The 23,693-nt window shown below is 48.1% G+C and overlaps 1 protein-coding gene across 1 annotated transcript in view; it reads right to left on the bottom strand.

The window, feature by feature from the left end:
- Impa2 (inositol monophosphatase 2) overlaps positions 1-23,423 on the bottom strand; it is a 33,978-nt gene extending 10,555 nt beyond the window's left edge. Inside the window, exons 1-4 of the mRNA XM_021214747.1 lie at positions 23,146-23,423; positions 9,990-10,123; positions 3,444-3,548; positions 982-1,027 (exon numbers count right to left, since the gene is read on the bottom strand). Coding sequence (XP_021070406.1) covers positions 982-1,027; positions 3,444-3,548; positions 9,990-10,123; positions 23,146-23,247 — 387 coding nt within the window. The 5' untranslated portion in view covers positions 23,248-23,423. The remainder of the gene's footprint in view (positions 1-981; positions 1,028-3,443; positions 3,549-9,989; positions 10,124-23,145) is intronic.
- Positions 23,424-23,693: the final 270 nt, after the last annotated feature.

Here is a 23,693-nt window from a genome sequence, read left to right as displayed (position 1 = left end):
ATATCCAAATCTAGGCATCACTGAATTGTGTGGCCACCTGTGATGAGGCCCCAAGATCAAGGGAAATGTCCTGTGGGGCGCAGGGAAGGGAGAGTTGCTTCCTAGATTGGGGCATGACTGAAAGTAGTATTCCCGTGCTCTAGAACTAGAAGCACAGGACAGACGAGGATGGCCCAGCTAAGCTAAGGACCCTTCTGAGCTCTGTGACACTCCCCCCACCCAGTTTTCTTTCCTGCCTGCCCTGACTCCTGTTATGATAACCTGCTGGGTAGGAGAGCATTAATGCTCGCTGGTCTCCATGACAACATTGAACAGAGAAACCAATGGATTGTCAATTCCTTACCCAACTGGCAATATTGAAGTTTTACCAATATACACCAAAAGTACTTTGGAGTCTGCGCAAACTTCTTGTTCCCGTAAGGGGAACATTGGTTGATATTGCTGTGCTGTTCTGAATGAGACACGGCACCCCCAACTCTGCTCATGCTACTACAAGAAAGACATGAAGACTCTTTTTGTCTTCCTGCGTAAGGCTCCCGCCCTCTGCCTGTCCTTTAGGGCTCCGGCTTAGTTCAGAAGGTCCCTGGGAATCCTGATAGGGCCACATTCTCATACTGATAGCCAGGAGGAAAAGAAGAATTAATAAAATATTGAGATGAAAAATGTCATCCCAAAATAGGAGTTCTCTTTTGTTTGTGACCAGATCACACGCTCCAGGGGTCAGATGGAGACTCATTCGGACCATCTGCTCAGAACATTGCTTTCTACAGCAGCTATGACTAGGTCACAGAAGAATAAAAATAAAATATAAAAGCCAGTCCACCCCGGGAGACCTAAGCCCCAACAACCCTACAAAAATCCATCTGTGGTTCTTTACTTTCTTGGATCTGAAAAATACACACTTGGACATGCTAGTCATGGTTATGGTACATGTCAAAGAGCAATGCAGACGCTGAAACTGGGCGAGGAGGGCCACGTTACCTCCTGGTGAACAGCAAATCCGATGCTAACTGCCACAGTGGGGAACCTGTGAGGGAAGACAGGAAGGGTTACAGTATAGCACTGGCTCTCAAAAGCTACGTGTGTAGCCGCATGAAGGCTCCCCTCCCCCACAAGAGGACCTTTCTGCACTCGGGCTGGGCTCTATTCTCAAAATGACTTTCCAGTTTCACTCACCGCTTCCGATGTAAACAGGCTCAGCTAGGCCATGCTGCTAAATAGCTAACTTAAAGCAACAACTGCACTCTGGAAGCCGTGGTAAGACATAATACTGATCAAGACAACTTCCGGTTCCCAGCACCCTAAGCAGCCAGAGAATTCGCAAAAGACCAATCCCAAATTCAGAATGTATGTGGAGTGCCCAGTAGATGATGTCACAGGACACCCCCCCACCCCATACCCCCATAGCGGCCACACAGATGTGACCTTTCAGCAATGCTAACACCCCCATCCGGTCTCCAGCTTGAGCTCCCAGCAGGCAGCAGCAGGGCGAGCCAGTGGTGGAGGGATGGTCTTGACGCCACAGTCTGACCAAGGTTTTAGTTTCGTCAGTTTCTTACTGTGTTTCAAAATAGTCTCTCCTTTGTAAGAAGGTCATAGGAGCTTTAAAAACAGGAAGGGGCACGGAAAAAGTACTGTGAACTGGCAGGGAAAAATACCAACCCAGACCACGAGCAGGCAGATCCCTGTGCCGAAACCCTCCCTGCTTCCTAGCCAGGCGCCTTGCAGCTCTCCCTCAGACATGTCAGCTATGGCTCAGGTCTCAGGCACAGCTGTGGTCTGGGTAACTGGAACTGTCAGGTCAATATTAGAGCCTGTTTCTCAGAGGACATTCTTTCCAGCCCTAGATTCCCCTGAGGGCCGCAGATCCAGGAAGTACTGGAGATCCCAAGGACACCAGAGCCATAGGACAACTTAACATGAACATATGGCCTTTAGTGGAATGTGGTGTACTCCCCATCATGATTACTCTGGATGACAAATGGCCCAGAAGTGAGAGGTGCCTCACTTAGCAAAGCATACGAGGGGTTATGGTTTAGTGAAGTGACAGCCTGGTGGCAGCAGATGGCACTACTCCACAGCATCAAAAGGGTCCCCTTGATGCATGACTGGATTCTCAAGGTAAGTCACTCCAGTGGCCATGCTTAACGTGTACTTACTACTTAGCATGCACGCAGAGCATGGAGGCCAGAGAGCTAGGTTCTACCTGGCTCTGCTCACATTACTTCCTCAACATGGTGTACACATAACTTTGAGTAGGAGTCTGGGGCTGGGGAAGTGCATAGAAATATCTGCAAGAACCACAAGTTAAAATACCCACCCTCAGCCGGGCGTGGTGGCACACGCCTTTAATCCCAGTGCTTGGGAGGCAGAGGCAGGTGGATTTCTGAGTTCGAGGCCAGCCTGGTCTACATCGAGGTCAGCCTGGTCTACAAAGTGAGTTCCAGGACAGCCAGGGCTATACAGAGAAACCCTGTCTCGAAAAACAAAACAAACAGACAAACAAACAAACAAACAAAATATATATATACCCACCCTCCAGGGAAGCCGTGTAGCTTATCTTGCCTCTGGATCTTTGGTCCCTTCTACATGGCTGTTGGCAAGTATACAGCTCCCATACCTGTCACTGTCAGGGACCACTAGCCCTTCAGCCTTACTCCTGTAAACCCTGTCTGCAGTCACAACATTGGCTCCTTAAGGAGTGACTCTCAAATGTCACTGGCATGTCTTGGTTCTGTACCTTAGCCCCAGGCTTCCTTTCTGAACCCTCTTTTTCCAGGGGCAACTTCTTAAAGGAGCCGCAATTCAATTCAGTTCAGTTCAATTCAGTTCAATTCAATGTCTTATAGCTGTAAACAAACTCCTAAATTAGTTTCATCTATAGGCAATTGTTTTTAAAGTACAGTAAAATATTTAAGTATAGGGAAAGCTAGTGTCAAACTTGTGATCCTATCTTGGCCTTTGTGCTATAGGTCAGCAGTAAACAAGAACACTTAAAGAAACAAAGAACCCCCTAAAATGTCGCAAGCTGGCCTTGAACGTCTTCTGACTTTCCTATCTCCACTTCTCAAATGCTGGGATTACAGATGCTCACCACCATACCTAGTCACCCCCCCAAAAGTACACACACACACACACACACACACACACTCTCACACTCACACAGGGTCTTACTGTATTGACCTGGAACTCAGAGATCTATTATCTACCTCTGTCTCCTGAGTACCAAAATTAAAAGCCTTGTGCCAACATGCCTTACCAAAATTATTTTTAAAAAATAATTTCTATACATATTCTTTAGAGTCACAAGTGGAAAAACCTTTTAAGAATGTCAAGATTTGATTCTCTCTTACAAGACCAGAAATCTAGCATCCACTTATGCTTTCAATACTTTATGGGGTCACACGGCGCCCTGTAACTGCATGCTCCCAACTCCTGCTCACCTGTGCACGAAGTTGCAGGTGCCGTCGATGGGGTCGATGATCCAGGTCGGGCTGTGGGTGAGCACACACTTGGCCCCGGAGGCTGTGGCCTCTTCTGCAATGAACCTGCTGGGGCAGGGGGCTCAGCCTGAGTCAAGTCCAACACTCAGCAGAAGAGTGTATGTAGCAGCAGGGCACAAGGCTCTGGGCTCCAGCCCCAGTACCAAAACACCCCCCAAACCAGACTGACTCTCACTGCTGCGGTTTTGGAGGCACGCAAGGGAAATGGAGCAGGCCAGGCAGAGATGCAGGAGTGCAGAGAACCTGAAAGCACAGAGGCAAGCAAAACTTGGTTCCCAGATCTGCATGGAGCTAGTGATGGAGGAGAGAGGCAAGCAGAACTTGGTTCCCAGTTCCGCACCGAGCTAGCGATAGAGGAGAGGCAGTGGTCTTGCTAGCATGCAGAGCAGAACCTGGACCATAGAAAGGAAACTGTCACCTACATCTCCCGTCCCCTCCTGGACCTTGTACCCTTCCCTCCCTGGTCTCTGCTTCCCTTTGGGAGAAAAGAAGGGCTGGACCAGGGAGCAGGGAAGTAAGCAGGATGCTTCATGTCCCCCCTGTCCTTAAAGCATCAAAAGATTCCTGTCCTCAGAGTGTCTCCTTGCCATGCTCCTTCAGGGCCACACTGACTGTCTCCAGATCAGAGGTTCTGGGTAGGGGGCTCCGGGTCAGCCCCTCTTTTATAACAAGGCTCTGTGTAAATAAGGTTCCCTTAACTATCCTCATGAGTGTGCTCTCTGTCCTACTAGGAGCCAAAACCTTAAGTTGAACACATGTGGGTGTCTTAGTTAGGGTTTCCGGTGCTGTGAACAGACACCATGACCAAGGCAACTCTTGTAAAGAACAATATTTAATTGGAGCTGGCTTACAGTTTCAATGGTTCAGTCCATTATCATCATGGTGGCAACCTGGCAGACATGGTACTGGAGAAGGAGCTGAGAGTCCTACAACTTCATCCAAAAGCCTGCCTGTGCAGTGACACACCTTCCTCCAACAAGGCCACACCTCCTAATAGTGCCACTTCCCATGGGCCAAGCATATTCAAACCACCACAGACGGGAATGCCATTTGTAAAAATGGGGCCAACAAGCACCAGCTGCCCAAGCCAAGGTTGGGAAGCTCTTTCCACTGCTTTCCACTTACATGTGGGCTCAGAGAAAACTGGCTGTCTTAGGTGACAGCAAATGTGCAAATTTTCTGCCAGTTTTCTAGGGCTTAAGAGTCATACCATTTCCAGAACTGTCTTCTGAAGTTACTTGATATTCCTAAAGTATTCTAGAATAATTTTTTTTTTAAAGGAAAACACACGGTACTTTTACCTTTTTAAAGACTTACATATTTTATATGCATTGTTGTTTTGCCTACATGCATATCTATGTGAACGGGTTGGGTCCCCTGGAACAGAAGTACAGACAGTTGTGAGCTGCCATGTGAGTTCTGGGAATTGAACCCAGGTCTTCTGGAAGAGCAGCCAGTGTTGTTCTTAACCAATGAACCATCTTTTTAAAAAACAAAACAAAACAAAACAAGGAACAGCACCAAAGCTTGACTGCGGGATCAAGCAGATGAAAATGGTGATAGATACTTCTCAAGCCAAGAGGTAACGAGCTCTCCGTGGGATTTAGGGTGTCAGCTGCTTCCGAGACTTTCTTCTCTTCCAGCTGTTGAGTGTGGTGTTAAATCAGTCATGACTGTCTCTTCAGTCCATGACGGGGCTGACTGATGCCATTAGGTCCTCTCTTTCCAAGTTGTAGCTCTGTGTCCACCAGCTGGCCCACAGGGGAATCCAGGGTAAAGCACAGTGGAAAGGGACTGGGTACAAATGCCCAGCTTTGGTGGCAGGAAAGGGCTTTCCTATGTCAAGGATTTTGTTTTACATTCTAATTGACTTAAGCACCCAACAGACATTGCTCTGTGCTGAGCATACCACAGATTTCAATGACCTCAAGGGGGCAGAAGGCAGCAGCAGGGCACACTGAGTGACTTTTCCTTAGCCTGAGACAATCTCACAATTTTGGATGCGTCACCCAGGAGGACATAGATGAATGACTACAAGTCACCAGAGTGAATGAAAGAGATGGAGAGAACAGAACACAGAATCCATCAAACAGCTAGTTCTTCAAAAAGATTAACAAAATTGACAATCGCCTATCCAAGCATAAAGAAGAAATGCAAATTAGTAAGATTAGAGATGAAAGCTGGGCGTGATGGAGCATGCCTTTAATCCCAGCACTCGGGAGGCAGAGGCAGGCGGATTTCTGAGTTCGAGGCCAGCCTGGTCTAGAGATGAAAAAGGCGTTGTTAGAATAGACTCCAGTAAAATCCACGGAAGCACAGACTCTTCCAGATTTAGATCTAAAAGAAACGCACACATTTTCTAATTATAGATCTGTCCAAACTAAACCCAGAAGATATAACAGTTCACGCAGGCAGGCAATGAGATTGAAGCAGTAACGCAGTCTTTCCACAAGTCCAGGATTGGACAGATCCACTACTGAATCCCACTAAACCTTTAAAGAAGACCTAATGACAACACTTTTCAATTGTTCTACAGAGCAGAGAGAGATCACCACCAAATTCATTCTACCTAGTCAATATTATCTAAATACCCAAACTGGATAAAGACTTAAAAACCAAACAAACAAATATTATAAGATGCAAATATTGGGCTGGTGAGATGGCTTAGTGGGTAAGAGCACCCGACTGCTCTTCTGAAGGTCCCAGAGTTCAAATCCCAGCAACCACATGGTGGCTCATAACCATCCATAACAAGATCTGACGCCCTCTTCTGGAGTGTCTGAAGACAGCTACAGTGTACTTACATATAATAATAAATAAATAAATCTTTAAACAAAACAAAACAAAAAGATGCAAATATTCACAACAAAGTACTGGGAAATAGTTCAAGAAAACATTAAGAAGATCCTACCTGGGGAGATGGCACAATGGTTAAGAGCACTGTCTGCAGCTGGGCGTGGTGGCACACGCCTTTAATCCCAGCACTTGGGAGGCAGAGGCAGGCAGATTTCTGAGTTCAAGGTCAGCCTGGTCTACAGAGTGAGTTCCAGGACAGCCAGGGCTACACAGAGAAACCCTGTCTCGAAAAAACAAAAACAAAACAAAAACAAAAAACCAACAACAACAAAAAAGAGTACTGACTGCGCTTCCAGAGGTGCTGAGTTCAAATCCCAGCAACCACATGGTGGCTCACAACCATCCCTAATGAGATCTGAGATCTGATGCCCTCTTCTGGTGTGCGTGAAGACAGCTACAGTGTACTTATATATAAGTAATAAATAAATAAATAAGAGGGGGCTGGTGAGATGGCTCAGTGATTAAGAGCACTGACTGCTCTTCCAGAGGTCCTGAGTTCAATTCCCAGCAACCACATGGTGGCTCACAACCATCTTGGAATCCAATGCACTCTTCTGGTGTGTCTGAAGACAGCAACAGTGGATTCATATACATAAATTAAATATATAAATCTTTTAAATAAAAATAAATAAATAAATAAATAAATAAGGAGATCCTCCTTGACCACCATGTTGGTTCCATCCTAAGGATACAAAGTTGGTTCAATACAAGTCATGTAATATTCCATATAACTAGCCTTTGGGACATTAGTGTTATACATCAGACAGACTTAAGGACGGAAACCACCTTGGTAGGTGAAAAAAAGGCATTTGGCAAAGTTCAGCATGACTTCATGATAAAAGTCCTGAAGGAATAGGCGAACCATTACCTCAAAAGAATAAAAAGTATACATGATAAACCTACAGGAAGTTACATGCAATACTGAAAACTGCGCTTTTCCTCAAAAACCTGGATCAAGACAAGGACGGTATCAACACTCTCCATTCTTAACCAACAAAGCGTTCAGAGTCGTAAGTTGAACAGTAAGATGCGAGCAAGACATATAGGTTGGAAGAATAGGAGAGAAGAAATAAGAGCCTGGCTTGCGTGAGGACAGTCCCCACAGGCTCGGATATTGGAATGCTGAGACATAGGACTGGGAGGTGTGGCCTTGTTGGAGGAAGTATGTCACTGGGGGGTGGGCTTTGAGGGTTCCAAAGCGCTCAAGCCCAGTGTCTCTCTTCCTGTTGTCTATGGATCCATAGGGAGATCTCTCAGCTCCTTCTCCAGCACCATGTCTGCCATGCTCCCACTCCCATGACTACACTTCTGAAACTGTAAGCCAGCCCTAACTAAATGCTTTCTCTTATAAGAGTTGCCATGGTCATGGTGTCTCTTTACAGCTGGTTTTAGCTCAGTGGTTGAAAACTTGCTTAGGCCCTGGGTTCAACTGATCCCACCCCGAGAGAGTGCTAAAAAGCAGTAAAAGAATGTATATATTTTAACCAGTGCGTACTCTTTAATCCAGGTATTTATCCACAGGCGGGGAAAACGGGAGACACCTATCATGTTTGAGGAGATTACCATGTGTCACTCACAGCCACACAGATACACAGCCAGAACTCCAGGAACTGTCCTCCCAGTTTTAGAAGTTTAGCATCTTTATGAGACATCACATGAGAAAAGAAAGCGAGGCCCTGATTCCAAAGCCCTGTTCTTCAACATCTGTCATTTAGAAACCAGGGTCTAGGGTGGGGCTGCTGTATAGTCCAGCTTTAGAGCCTATGGACCTTCTAGAGCTTTGTGAGAAACGCTGAGCAAATATCATTTTTCTAAGGAAAAGATGAATATCTTATATTCAATCTTACACAAGATGGCCCAAGAAGATAAAAGAACTCTGGCCTTTAGTGAAAAGGGACACCCTTGTGAAGGTCTGTGTCTCACCACCTACTTTGTCCCCAGCAAGGGGTGTCTGTGTTACTGAACACCGACAGTGAACAGAGTCTGACACAGCTCCCATTTTAACCCTTGCTCCAGCATACGACTGTGGGTGGCAAGGGAGACACCACTAAGTTTTAGAGGTAGGACATGCTTTTACAGATCCCTCTGGAGTCAGAGGCAGGAAGTGATTCTGAGCATGTGCTGTTGGAAGCAGAACCCACGACATACATAAACAATGTGGTGGTTTGCATATGCTTGGCCCACGGGAAGTGACACTATTAGGAGTCACTATTAGGAGTCATGTGTTGGAGGAAGTGTGTCACTAGATCTCAAGCTCCACCCAGTGTAGAAGACAGTCTCCTGCTCTTGATTCCTCCAGCACCATGTCTGCCTGCACATTGTCTCGCTTCCCACTATGATGATAATGGACCGAACCTCTGAAACTAGAAGCCAGCCCCAAGTAAATGTTGTCCTTTATAAGAGTTGCCTTGGCCATGGTGTCTGTTCACAGCAATAAAACCATAACTAAGACACACACAAACACATACACAAAATATCTTTAAAAACAAAATAAGATTATTAAATAAAAAATGGGTAACCTCCTCACGAGGTGTGGCCAGGGAGGTCTCTGACGCCTCCAAAACAATCCCGGCTATTGCTCACCAGAACTAGATGGCAAACCCCTAAGGCTGAAGATACCACTTGCTTTGGTTGAAGGACTTAAGAGAAACCAAGTTGGAACTGAGCTGGAAGCTGCCCCGCTGCTGCTAGCTTCCATAGAGCTGGAGGGGAGAAATGACACCAGTGGTCTAATGTGGCTGTGGATACTGTAAGCATATTACCAACCTGCCAGGTAAGATGAAGCCCATTCAATAGGAGGGAAGTCATGTATGGTATTTAAAGTCTATGGCTGGGGACACTGTAGATCCCAGTGGAGAAGTTACTATTGTTTTGGTAAATGGCCATGATGTAGCTGTCAAACTGCCTTTCAAACGTTTACTTTTAAGTCCACTGAACTTTGAGGAGAGAAAAACTTCTCGTAATGGACGACAGTTACTGAGTGCCTTGTCACTAGGCTAAGCGCTATTGTAAGTGGGAATAAGTGACCGTTGAATGTTTAGCCCTAAGTGAGGTTCATCATCTCCTCTAAGGCTCAGGGAATATAGGAAGAGGGAGCAGAGTGAATTTCAAGGTTAGAGGAAAGGGTGGAGTGTTGAGAAAAGCCATCCTCCAGATATGATCTGGCTGATACACTCCTGAACTTGTAGCAGCTAGAATTATCAGCTAATGTATGTGTGTGTGTGTGTGTGTGTGTGTGTATATATATATGTGTGTATGTTATATAGAATATATATGTATATATTCTATATAACAAAAATCTCATATTTATTGACTGTTCATAAAAGTATTCCTGGAAAAGAAACCTACAGAACAATCTAATAAAATGATTGTAATATACATTTTTTAAAAAAGCGGAGGCTCTTCTGTATCCCTAAGGAGATATAAAAGCTGGATGGTTGTTGTATCACAGCAAAGAGAATTGAAGCAATCAATTCTCTTTCCTAAAAACGGAAGGACCTGGGCTTGGGCTTAACAACTTGGGGTTTCCCGTCTACCCTTCAGAGATGGGTGGCAGGGCCTCGGAGCAGGACTGTGGCCTCCTCCAGTGGTGAGTTACTGGGGTGTGCCTCCTGAAGAGAGAGCGCTCACCTGTGTGAAGGAAACCGCTTTCGCAACTCAGAAACAATTAAATCTTCTACTCGGTGATCTGTTTCTGTCACAAGATCGGCAGCAGATGTTTTTGTAGAGACGCGTTTTTCCTCCGTGAGGGCCTTCCTGATGATCTGAAATAAACCATGAGGGGCAGTGAGATCTGCGGTCCCCATCGTGACCCCAGCCTTCTTTGGGGAGTGGCTAGCCTTGACCAGGACCTGGGGTTTCCTCCCCTTCCCCTTCACTGATTCACGACATCTCACCCGCTTCTCTTCCCGGGGGTTTTTCTAGGAGCCTTAACCACCAGACCTTACTCTGACTCCCCACCTGAAACGCTACATTCAAATTCCACTCAAAGCTCTACCTTTCAAACAGTTTTCTCTGGAAGAAAAAAAAGATTTGAAAAAGGCTGGGGCGCCGTCAACAGGAGTGCCCCAAAGTAAGATGGTGGAGCACAGGTTTGCCTCCGAGAATCCTGCAATTTCAAATTTGCGAGATCTGTGTGTAAGAACTTTCCTCTGATTCACTTTATGAATCATGCACACATGTGATGTGCCGGTGAATACAGGCTACAAACATCCCCACGAGAGCTGAGCTGTGTCACTGGAAGCGAGGCTGGCGCTTGCTGCTGTACACAGAAGTGCACCAGCCACCTACAGGCAGGGGCACAGCAAGGGTACTGGAGGATTCTCAGGGAACATGAGCATAGCCTCTACAGCTGGGTGAGCTGCCCGAGCATCTGGATTGGACCCACTACGACTAAACACAAGGGGAAGGCTTGGGTTTGCACAACTTCCGCGGCCCAGGTGTAGCTCCAGGAACTCCTAGAGACCCAAACAGGAAACCAGAACATAATCAGGTCAGCACTGAATGCTTCAGGAGGATCAATGACAGCGTGTGGAAGAAAATGACACCTCCAGTTCTGACTGGGGCTGTTTTCTTCATGTCTGTCTGTCCGTCCATCCATCTATCCAAACCTGGATAAAAGTGGTGAAGTCAGAGTACCTAAATATAGACTTGATGTATTCCCTCTAGAACCAGCTACCTCCCCAAATCACATATTTCTCTCTAAAGCACCACCAAGGGTCGGCAAGTTGGCTCAGGGGGTAAAGTGCTTGCCATGCGGGCTCGATGACTTGAGTCCAAGTCTCCAGCGTCTTTGTAAAGGTGGAAGGAGAAAAAGTGATACACAAGGTTGTCCTTCTGTCTCCACATGTGCATCATAGGACATGTGTCTGGCTCCCCATACACACATACATACATACATACATACATACACACACACATACATACTAAAGTCATAAAAAACGTACAACCGAGACCAGCAACTCAGATGTGACACCCTTTGCCCACTGTGGCACTTAGCAGGCACCTGACCAGCACTACTTGGCCCACACTATGTACTAAGGATGAGGGCTGTCAATAGAATCCTTTAAGTTACATCTCACTTCTGTGTCTGTCTGTCTGTCTGTCTGGGCACACATGAGCCACAGTGTATGTAGGAAAGACAGGACAATTTGCAGGAGTTGGTGTGTCCCAGATATAAACCCAGGCCCTCAGGCTTGGCGGCAGGTACCTGGTGACCTATCTATCTGGTCCACAAAAGGAATCTTAAAAAAACAGACAGAAATGAGGCTAGAGAGATGGCTTAGCGGTTAAGAGCACTGACTGCTCTTCCAGAGGTCCTGAGTTCAAATCCCAGCAATCACATGGTGGCTCACAACCTTCTGTAATGAGATCTGATGCCCTCTTGTGGTGTGTCTGAAAACAACTACAGTGTACTTATATATAATAAATCTTTTTTTTAAAAAAAACTTTATTTAATGTATGAGTGCTCTGCTGCATATACATCCGCTTGCCTGAAGAGGGCATCATATCCCCCTATAGATGGTTGTGAGCCAACATGTGGTTGCTAGGAATTGAACTCATGACCTCTGAAAGAGCAGCCAGTGCTCTTAACTGCTGAGTCATCTCACCAGCCCAATAAATAAATCTTAAAAAACAAAAACCAGAAACAAGAAGACATCCAGTGGTCCCACACTCAGTAAGCACTCCCTGCAGCAGTTCCCGCCTACTCTGCCTCAATGTCCTTCCCAGAAAACAGCCTACCTACGTGGTGCTGTCTTAATCCAGGCTGCAAAAACAATAGATAAGCATGACTACAGAAGATCTGGAAATGACAGGTGATACAAAAGCCGAGAGGTCACCTATAGTCCATTAACTTCAGCTCGTCACTACCGTTCACATCCTGCCCGCCTCCCTCCTGCACTGCAGGGCTTCCTGTCTTGAACGTGCAATATCCTGCTCACTACCACCGTGCTCATTCACTTACAACACCCATTTGCACACAGCATCGCTTGCCAAAGCCATCTCCACAGGTGCTCATAAATTCACCACTCTTCAGTGTCTTGCTCCCATGAAGCTTGACATTCTCCAGGAATTTCAAATTCTGGGCCAGTCCAGGCAGGCTACTTGGCACTGTGTGTATGTTGTATCCGGTGTATGGGTGCAGCAAACGTAGCTGGGTAATGTGCATGCTGTGGTGAGGGAGGCAAGGGAGAGGGATCTGCTTCGAGTCTAACAGGAAGACATGGTCGCAGAGAAGCCAGGGCAGTTTTCATAACTTGGAGAAAGGAGGGACACTAGGAGGCTGGGACAGTCTTACTTGGCAGGTTGTGTGTGTGTGTGTGTGTGTGTGTGTGTGTGTACATAAAGAAATCTCCATTTTGAACCAGTGCCTCCTGGAACCTGCTTAAGAGGAAGCAGGCATGAAACCAGTTGGTTATCCCAGCCATGTGGCCTCCACATAGAAGCTGGACTCTGAGGATTTAAGACAGAGATTAGGGGGCTGGAGAGATGACTCAGCAGTTAAGAGCACTTGACTGTTCTTCTGGAGGTCCAGAGTTCAAATACCAGCAACCACATGGTGGCTCACAACCATCCGTCATAAATCTGATTCCTGGAGTGTCTGAAGATGGCTACAGCGTTCTTACATATAATAAGTAAATAATTAAATCTTTAAAAAAAAAAATCAGAAAATTTCTGAAAACTCCCCAGTGGCTTCCTATCACTGCCCAAACCCCCCACCCCACCCCAATGTGGCATGGCTCACCCTCCACAGCCCAACATATCAAGTTGCTCTCCTTCATCTGTTTCAGACTTCCCTGCTGATCATAACAGCATCTGTTTCTATCCAGGGCCTTTATATAGCATGGCCCTCCACCCATCCCTCCTTCCCACCTGCTGCTGTCTTATACGCTTAGGACTTGGCTGTGTCACCCCATTACAGCGTGAGGTCCCTGACAGCAGACGTCCCCTGACACTTTGTCTAGCTGCCTGTGTGGAGCTGTATCTGGAGTACAGGAACTGCTAAGGACTGTAAGGCACATGGACTGCTGGAGTGGTTCCGGCAACATTTCTTCCAACAGGACCGCCGATGGCTGTGTGAACGCCAGCTACTGTGTCTGTTCTCTTGGCTCTTCCTCTGGTTGTGCTAGCAAAGGTTCCAATGTGCCCAGAACCTACTATCTTCTGGACTTTCCTAATGGCCTCATCTGCTTTCAAAGCCAAACTCAGTCTGCCGTAGGTACTCACCCCACTGTCTACCCCCATAACCACACATTTTCCCAGTGCGAAACAGATGGCCCTCACTACCCTGGGTGGCCACCGTCCCCAGGGAAGCATGTGGCACCTTTCTGGATTTGGCCTTAGGCATCTATCTCTTCTTCCTTTTAGAAACAAAGTCCCCATGTTTCAGGAAGGTCCAGAGCTGCCTCCAGAGATTATTTACCCTGATTCCCCCCTTGTTCTCTTGAGCTTGGCAATCTGTTTCCAGGGTGCGAATGGAGAACCTCTGCAGCTTCAGAGCCACGTCCTCAAAGCCAGACACTGAACTTTCCCCTCAGTGGGGTTCTCCCTTTCCAGAGTTTGTGATCCTTGCTAATGACAGCCAGGGTGGTCCCAAGAAGAGGCCCTCGGCATAGGACAGAGACCTTAGCTCCTGGGGGATTCCACAAGCAGAGCCCCTCTCTGGGCCATGTACTAACCGCACATCACCCTGCTCTTGCTATAGGGATCTGAAGAGCTTCAAGACCAGCAAGAACCCTGTCTCTCAGGCCCATCTTCATTCCCATGATGTCACTCTAAGGGTGGTATCCTTTCGTGATGTTTTTGTTGCCAGACATTCCCATTTGTGGTGGTGTGAGTGAGAACGGCCACAATAGACTCATCTATTTGAACGCTTAGTGGAACCGTTTGAAAGGATTACAAGGATCAGGAGGTGTGGCCCTTTTGGAGTAGGTGGGTTTTGAAAGTCCAACAGTCCTAGTATTTTTCTTTCTGTGTCTGTCTGTCTGTGGATCAGGCTGTAGCTATGAGCTACTGCTCCAGAGCCACCAGTGCTACCTAAGCCTCTGATGCTGTAAGCAAACCCCCAGTTAAATGCTTTCTGTCATAACAGTTCATGGCATCTCTTCACAGTAATAGGACAGTGACTGAGACACCATTCTTCTCTCTGACTCAGCCAGAGAAACACCTCCTGCACACAGAGACCAGCATGTGTTCCCCAGCACTCAGTGACTGGTAAGAACCTCTTCATTCTGTGTCCACCTCCTACAAGCAGATGTGAGCCTCTGCAGGGGCTGACACACCTGCAGGTCCCCACAAACACTTGCTGATGGAGCAGATAAAGATGTCTCGCTGTCGTACACCGAGGTGCCTACTAACCACACTGGAAGGCTTTCGTAAACACTCTTGTGATGGCATGTCTAACCTCAGGGATAGTTAACAAGCTTGGTTTTTCAGTTTAAAAGTCCCACCGCTGTTGAATGTGACGCTCAGGGGCCACTTGGGGTTGGTCACTACGACCCAAAAGTTTCTTTTTTTTTTTTTGGTTTTTCGAGACAGGGTTTCTCTGTATAGCTCTGGCTGTCCTGGAACTCACTTGGTAGACCAGGCTGGCCTCGAACTCAGAAATCCGCCTGCCTCTGCCTCCCGAGTGCTGGGATTAAAGGCCTGCGCCACCAGGCCCGGCTGACCCAAAAGTTTCTATCCACAACTAGGCCTCATCTTACCACAGATTCCAGATTCTGTAAGAGGGGTACAATGTGGTTTGGGGGTGACGTGCTCTTTTAAAACAAGACTGTTCACTTTAGCCTTTGTTGTGTTATTGTGGCTGCCATACTGGATAGAATGTGCCTGTGCCCTCCAATAGTGGGACAGGTATGTCCCCTTACCTAGTACTTCCCTTTCATCAGGTCCTGACCTCACACTAAGCCTTGTGTATGCCTTCTCCCTGCCTGCCACTGTTTGTGGAGACATGGTCTTACTATGTAGGCTGGGCCAGCACTGAACCATGCTCTTTCTACCTCAACGTCTGGAGTGTGGGGGAATCAGACGAATTCAGTCAGGTAACTCGCCTCTTGTTTCTTGTGTGGCAGGCCCTTCATACCCAGCCTGAAGTGCATTAGGCCGTGAGGCCATTCTGGGACCATCCCATGTCAGGTTCAGTCCCTCACTGGTCTCTCCTGCATGCCTCCTCTCATCTCTGTCTCTCTGGACACAATGTCCCTTTTAATTATAGTGACACCCCAAGCTACTCCAACCGCAGGCTTGCTCTCCCAGTCGCACCTCAGCACATCTAGGACTTGGATGAGCCTCCTTCTTCTGAGTCAGTGGCTGGTAGCCATAGCATCTGACTGGGGGGAGGGGACACTGGCTGTCTTGTCTCTTCCCCGGACTGTGTGCTTTTAAGGCAGCGAGCTTCTCACCATAGCATCTTCAGGATAAGCTGGCTCACCCTCCTCTGCAGGCAAGCCGGTAAGCCTCCGCCCTGGATGGTGCCAGCCCCGTGGACCAACACATGGGGAAGCTATGCAAATTCACTTACCTCAGCTAGTGAGTTCACAAGTGTGGGCTCCTCTACCTTCTTGTTCTTGCCCATTTTCTATCACGGACAGAGCAGAGATGAGCTACCTTTCACAACCAGAGCTCTGAGGTCCACAGCCACTCGGGACAAGGAGCCACAGTGTGCTTGTCTACAGCAACAGTGGCATCTGAGACACCGAGTTGTTTTAAGCATCCAGGCCAGCTGCCCATGCCGACTGAGAACACTCTCAGACTCCCACCACGCTGGCTTTTGTCAGAACATAAATCTGACAAAAATCTAATGGCTTATGATCAGACATTACACACACACACACACACACACACACACACACACACACACACACCATATGTCAAACAGGAACCTAAAATCCAAGGTTGGGAAAAGTTTAATATATATAAATAATTTATAAATATATACATAAATATATAAATATATAATATTAAATAATATATATATTATTATAGAGCTAGCTGGGCTTTTTTGTTTGTTTGTTTGTTTGTTTTTTTTTTGAGACAGGGTTTCTCTGTGTAGCCCTGGCTGTCCTGGAACTCACTTTGTAGACCAGGCTGGCCTCAAACTCAGAAATTTGCCTGCCTCTGCCTCCCGAGTACTGAGATTAAAGGCATGCGCCACCACGCCCGGCTTTAGCTGGGCTTTTTAAAAGAAAAAGGAAACTTAATCTTAATCTTCACACACTGAGAGGAGAGGTGACAGAGTGTTTTCCACCAAGTGGTGAGGTCTAAAAGCCTGCCACCCTGCTCCTGCCACTGCCACCCTGCTCTGTAGCCATAGCTAAGCTGCAGTGGGAGATGGGGGTGCATGCTTTGTCCCAGCTAAAGTCCTTTCCCATGACTCATTCCCCCTTAATCTTAGAGATTTTAATCATTCTACCAGCAACAAGTTAGTGTGTACTGTTATTTTCTAAGCCCCTTTCCATGACTCTTTTCCCTTTACTCTTAAGAGATTTTTTATAACTCTACCAGCAACAAGTTAGTGTGCGCTTTAAAAAAAAAAAATTGTTTTTACAGGTACTATCTACAGCACGTGCTTTAGAGGCCTTCTGGCACGCCTTTCTCCCCTCTCCAAAGAGCCTTCAGTTAATGTTTAATATATAAAGTGTGTACCTAAGTCACTGAAGCCTGAATTCCAAACTCCAGAAAGAAAGTTATGCATCTCCCCCAGTGTCAGACAACCTAAGCCGAGAGCTTATTCTAGCCAACTGCGCATCTATCTCCCTTTCTCACGCCTGGTGGCTGACTGACACCCCTCTCCCGAGCCCAGTCTCATCTTAGGCTAAGGCTCTTGCAGCTCCTGGATTCTGTACTTATTTCAGCCACGGGCCACCTTCATATGCACCTTTGCCTGACCTTTTGTGTCTTCTCCACCCCCCCTCTGAGCCCATCACCTGGCCCTTCTTGAAGATAGAAATTATAACGCTGATAGTCTTTCAGGAAGCTGTCACCACCTCTCAGACTCTCTTATGACCTCCTTCATGTGGTCTTATGGTAGGGTTCTGTGACTAGTCTCCATCCTCGGCAGAGGGACGTTAGGCAGTGCTCACCAGAGGCTAGGAGCAAGCGGAGGCAGCAACCCTGGGATTCTGAGACTGACTCAGCCTGGGGAAACCAAAGCTTCCCCTCAGCTCAAGTCTCTCCTTGACTTCCAGGAGACGCCAGGAGCAATCCAGGCTAGCCTCAGAGGCAGGCAGGCTAAGGCTGGGAGGAAGGGCTGGCCAGGATCCCCTCTTCTGCACCCCACTTTGTTCCAGTGCTGGGGTGGGCATGGAAGGGGAATGCCTAGAACTGGTTACCAACATTTCATTCTTCCGGCTACATAGCCACACCCTCCCCTAGCCCCAAGGACTTAACATCATCATCATCATCATCATCATCATCATCATCATCATCATCGCAAGGCAGAGGTTCCCTTAGGTTAGCAAAGGGCCACCTCAGGGACTCAGATATCAGAACTGGCTCTCCATTAGTGTTTCCTCAGGTGAGATCAAAGAGGAAATCCACCAGACTCCCTGCTTGCCAGACACACATGCAATCTTTCCCCTTCTTAAAGGCACTCCATTCCCATTTTTCTCAGACAGCTTTTGTTAGCCAAAGGAGCGTGAGGCATATAAAGAGGGGGACCCAAACTTCCAGAGCCCCTTCCCCAATGGGGAAAACAAAACAAAATTAAAGTAAAATAAAATTTGGGGCTGGGGTGAAGGCTCAGTCAATGAAGTGTTTGTGATGCAAGTATGATAACCAGGGAGACACAGACGCAGGTTGATGATTGATGGTGGTGTGCGGTTGCCGGAGGCGTGCCTGGACAGTTGGTCTAGCTTAGATACTGTGAGAAATTCTGTCTCCAAAAATACAAAGGTGGTAGGGTGGGGTGGAAAGATGGCTCAGTGGTTTACAAAACTCTTATTCTTACACAGGACCAGGTTCGATTCCCAGCACCTACATGCAATGAACCTTTGTAATTCCAGGTCCACGGGATCCAGCGCCCTCTTCTGGCCTTCTTCAGCACTGCACTCGTGTGCTACACACAACACCTAGCATGCAGGCAAGACACCCACGTACAGAAAAGGAAAATCTTTAAAAAATTCCAGTGGGAGGCAGCAGAGGGAGACCCCTGACATCAACTTTCACCTTCAAATACGGACGCACACCATTTCTTTTTTTTCTTTTTTCTTTTCCATTTAGAGAAAAAATCTGAATAAAGGAAATGAAACAGAAGGAAAAGAGGAGGAAGATGAGGCGAAATAACAGCAATATGCTGACCTAATGGCTGTGTACATTCAGCCCTGGGGACATCAAGGGAGGAAGTTCCTGAGGTCAAGACCAGCTGGGGCTACATAGTAAGACCCTGACTCACAAAATCAAACCAAAGGGGGAAAAAAAAGAAACACATCCCCTTTATCATGACTTCATATAAGGAAAACAGCTGGCTTCTCAGGTGGGGTCAGGATACTGGAAAACCAGCCCACCCTCCCAAGGGCATCTGCTTCTCAGCACTACTGACCTGTCACTTCACAGGGACCCTGACCCACTGATGCTCCGTGTGTGGCCCTGTGGTGGAATTAATGGCTTGAGACCCTGGGTTTCATCCCAGCACTGGGGTGGCAGGCAGAGAAGGGACTAAATGCTGGTGAAGGTTTCAGAGTTCCCTCCTAGGCTGGCTGATCCTGAGGTAATGGGGATGGGGCGGGGCAATTGTAGGTAAAGTACCGCAGGGACTGACTGTGGGTGTGAGATCACTGCCCTCTTCCTCTGCACTTCCTTCAGTGCAGCCTGGGCAGGAGAATGGAGTCATCAGAGGAAGATGTTATACAGGGGCGTTTGGGGCTCTCCCAAAGAGAAGAGCAGGAGCCCAGGCTGGGGTGATAGCATCCTGTGAGCAGCCAACTGACCAGCCTCCCTATGTTCTACCTCTCCTGCAATCTGGAACCAGTCAGTTTCTCTCAGCTGGGAAATCCACTGGCTGTCCATGTGCCGTAAGTGCAGAACACCCCCACACCTGCCTCAGCTGCAGTTCGCTTTCTTAAGACACTGCCCACCCTGAGTGACCCCCAACTTTCAGGCCCAAGTCCCTGATATCATCTTAGCACCTTTCCCTCACCACCGACCCACATCCACCTCAAACTGTCACCTCAGCCTTGGAAATCAATCCTTTATCATCACCTTTCTTTACACAGCTCAGTCATATTGGGTAGGATCTACGCAGCAGCCAGGTGGACTGCGGCTGTTAAGTCTCACACAGGATTCTACACACCCCTCACATCATATTCAGAGCGAAGTTTATACACAGTCCCCGAGTTGCTCGACACATATTGCCTGGTGAATGAATTTCACTGTTTTAGTACCACAGTTCAAAAAACAAATAGTATCAAAGAAGCGAACAGACATGCAAAGGAAATTTAAAACTAATGAAGTACAGTCTCACCTCCCCGGATCTCCTTTATTTGCAAGTAGGCAGAAATCAAATGTAGATCTGACCTGGTCTCCTAGATTCGCTTACCAACCCCATCAGACCTGGTATCAGCAAGTACTGAAGTGGGTATGAACAATTTGGGCAAGAGTCTGAGTAGATATTTAGGTTTCATGAGATCTGTCTGTGGGGTGTGTAGGCATAGCTGTTTGTAAGTTACTGTCATCTAGCCTATAAAGGGATGGCTCTCAGCCAGGCGTGGTGGCGCATGCCTTTAATCCCAGCTCTTGGGAGGCAGAGGCAGGCGGATCTCTGAGTTCGAGGCCAGCCTGGTCTACAGAGTGAGTTCCAGGACAGCCAGGACTACCCAGAGAAACCCTGTCTCGAAAAACCAAAAAAAAAAAAAAAAAAAAAAAAAAAGGATGGCTCGAAAAAAAAAAAAAAAAAAAAAAAAAAAAAAAGGATGGCTCTCAGAAGCGTTCCTGTCCCCCACGCCATTTGGCCTGTCCGCTGCCACCGGCACTCGGTACAGAGAAAGGAATATAGCTGTATAGGACAGGTGACACAAAAGGTACTGACAGGCTAGAAGAGAGGTTTTAAAAGCATGCAGCTGGAATCAAAGCCTGCTCCACACTCTTCATGTTCCAAGTAATATATAAAATATGGCAGCATTAAAGAAAATTTAAAGTTCTCAGTCGACGACAATTGTAAAAATTTTAATTGCAAGGGCGGAGAGATGGCTCAACAGTTAAGAGTACTAACTGCTCTTCTGAAGGTCCTGAGTTCAAATCCCAGCAACCACATGGTGGCTCACAAACATCAGTAATAAGATCTGACGCCCGCCCTCTTCTGGGATGTCTGAAGACACAGCGTACTTACATATAATAAATAAATAAATCTTTAATCTTTAAGAAAAATGTTTTAATTGCAGTAGCACAACTTTTCTTTCTTTCTTTTTTTTTTTGGTTTTTCAAGACAGGGTTTCTCTGTGTAGCCCTGGCTGTCCTGGAACTCACTCTGTAGACCAGGCTGGCCTCGAACCCAGAAATCCGCCTGCCTCTGCCTCCCGCGTGCTGGGATTAAAGGCATGCGCTACCACTGCCTGGCTAGCACAACTTTTCTAAAATATCAACAACAAATTTCAGTTTTGCAATAGGGAAACCTGTGTACCTTACTCGTCCCTCACGGGAAAACACTACAGTGAGCCGGCATTATGCTGTGCAGCTATAATCCCAGCACGCGGGAGGCAGGGCCAAGGGGATCATGAGGCCAACCTGGGTTAAACATGGAGACCCTGTCTGGAGGAAGGGAGACGAACGCACGCACAGCTAGGACTTCTGAAGCGCAGGGATGACGCCAGCAGGCTGAGGATAAAGGGGCAGTGGGTTGAAAAGAAGGTAAGGGGGATTTCAAGACACGGGGCATTCCTGCAACAGGAGGCGCTCTTAGGGTGGAGCAAAGAAAACTTGGGAGCAGATAGTGTGATCTGGGGACACTGGGTATATATCTTGGGAGCTCCCTGACCTTTTAGCTATTTAGCACCCAGACCCTCAACTAGTAATTCTGAGCAGCCCACAGAGAAGGAGTGGGACATTGGCACAGGTGGAGCCAGAGACTCAAGAGAGGCCACGCACCATCACGCGTGCTGCCTTGCTGAAGGCTGTTTTCTCCGGTCAGGACTGGATTACTACTATCCTTTAAAGAATCTTTCTCTCTTTTCACAGGTTACCATGACCTTGTGCGCCTTCGGTCTCTCTCAGCCTTTCCCTCACTCAATGCCAGGCAGGCAGGAAGCGGCATAATTCCCTAGAGGGAGCCTAGAGTCCTGAGCTTCATGACCAGACTCCTAATGTCAGAATCTTTATTGGACTGCCTCTCTCTTGAAGCTTTTTTTTTGTTGTTGGGAAATTGCAAAAAAACAATCTCTTTAAGTTAAAATTTAGAAAACCCTTAGGCACTGTGCCGGTGGCACTGCAAGCTTCCGATGAGTGTCACTGAATACTAAAAATCACTCGAGCCTCCATATCTTTAAAGATTTAAATCTGAGAGGCCACAGGACCCGTAGCTTCACTCACTAGCTTTTACAGAGTAGTGCCTAAATCCTAAATGGGCTTCTCAAAGTCATGGGGGTGGGGGTGGGGGACAACAAAAACGTTGTAGTGGAACCTTAAAGTTCCTGCATACCCTGACAGAGCTCTCTGAAAGGATGCTCCTGAGGCGCAGAGATGGCAGAGGGTTGTCAGTACCAGCTTACAGAGGATTTGCTTTCCAGGAAGACTGTCGCCCTGAGCTAAAGCTTTATCAGCTGTCAGGGAAGGGCCTTTTTACTGCATATTGCACAGGGTAGTTCCAAAGTATTTGTTCTTCTGCTTTTTCCTGTGTTGGGGATGTGCCACTATACCACTGGACTCCATTCCCAGCACCGTGACATTTTTAATACAGGCATCCCTTTAGAGTCTTTTCAGATACACTTGAATATAATGCTTTTTGGATATAAGCCTTTCTGTCCACGGCACAACTGTAATTCCTGCCCCACCCCACCCCCAAGTCAGCAGAGCTCAACCACATGTTCTAAGGAGCACAGCTCGGAACAAGCCCTCACGTAAACGGGGCCTTGTCTGACGTCTTGGGGACCGCTGCACATTCACTCCACCAATATTGTAAACTCGGCACTGCTTTAGGAGACTGGGGTACAGTTAGGGAGCGAACACAAACGTGAAAGAGAAAAACAGAGGCGCCACAGTTAGTTTGCAAACCCGGTCTGGTTTTTTTCAGCTTTGCGCTGGTTTCCATCCTTCCGGCTGTCTAACGAGTTCCTCCTGAACTCGGGTCTGTGCCAGTCGCTCCCTGGAGGCGCTCGCTCTCAGGCTGTGAGCCTAGGCTGTCTGGGCTCAGGATGCAAGGAGGACAACCAGCTGCAACCCAGCTAGAGCTCCACACGCCTGGGGTGGAAACAGGGAAGCACCCACAACTTGGCTGCAGGGTTGATCCTTAAAAAGAAACTGCGGTATTCTAGCCTCGCAGGGACGTTTGTGTTCCAGGTGACTCAAACGCCAAGGTCAAGTACCCAGCGCTTGGCCATTCCATCGCCCAATGAGCAGAGCGTCCCTCACGCTTTCCCGACGGCTGTGCCCGTCTCCCCATGCTCCCCATGCAAACCTCCTCCCGCTGTAGGGAGTGGGGGGGGGGGTGAAAGGCCAGAGAAAGGTGAGCCCAGAAACAACACAGGCCCTGTCCTTGCAACTCACTCCGCTCCCGCCCACGTGCCCGCAGCACGCCCACGCCGCCCATCTCCGGTGTTCCTTGGAGCTCTGAGGAGCTGGGTGCTGCCACCGCACTCACTTGTCCCGCACGCAGCGCCAACTGCACGGCCACCTCGAAGCACTCGTCCCAGGGGCCCACGCCCTGCACCAACTCTTCCTCTTCCTCGCTGCTCGGCTTCATCGTGGCTTCGCCGGGCCCCGCCACCTTCTGCTCTGTTCCGCGTGTGGCGGCCGAACCCCGGCTCCCACTCGTGGCCGCCGCCAGCACCGGAGGCTCCGCACAGTCCCCTCGCCTTCCCGCCAAGCCGTGCGTCCTCCAGCGCGCGTTGCAGCAGGAAGGCCCGCAAGGGGCTGCAGCCCAAGTAGGCGCGCCTCGAGCCCCGCCCCGCCCCCGTCTCCCAATTCAAGCCCTTACCCCGCCTTCCCTTCTCTGACCACGCCCTTCGGCATTAGCCCCGCCTTCCAGAACAGGCCCCGCCCTACGCTCTTTGTCCCACCCCCAACTGCCTTCCTAGCCCAAGCCCCTCCCCATCTCTGCGTCCAATGCAGTCATCGCCCCGCCCTCTCCCCGCCCCCATCTCACTCTCCGCCCCGCTCCGCCCCACCTCCCCAACTCCACGCTTGCCC

This window comes from Mus pahari, chromosome 15, assembly GCF_900095145.1.
Source record: "Mus pahari chromosome 15, PAHARI_EIJ_v1.1, whole genome shotgun sequence".
Classification (NCBI taxonomy): domain Eukaryota; kingdom Metazoa; phylum Chordata; class Mammalia; order Rodentia; family Muridae; genus Mus; species Mus pahari.
Note: the sequence above shows the minus strand (reverse complement) of the source record. Positions and strands in the feature narration are given on the sequence as shown.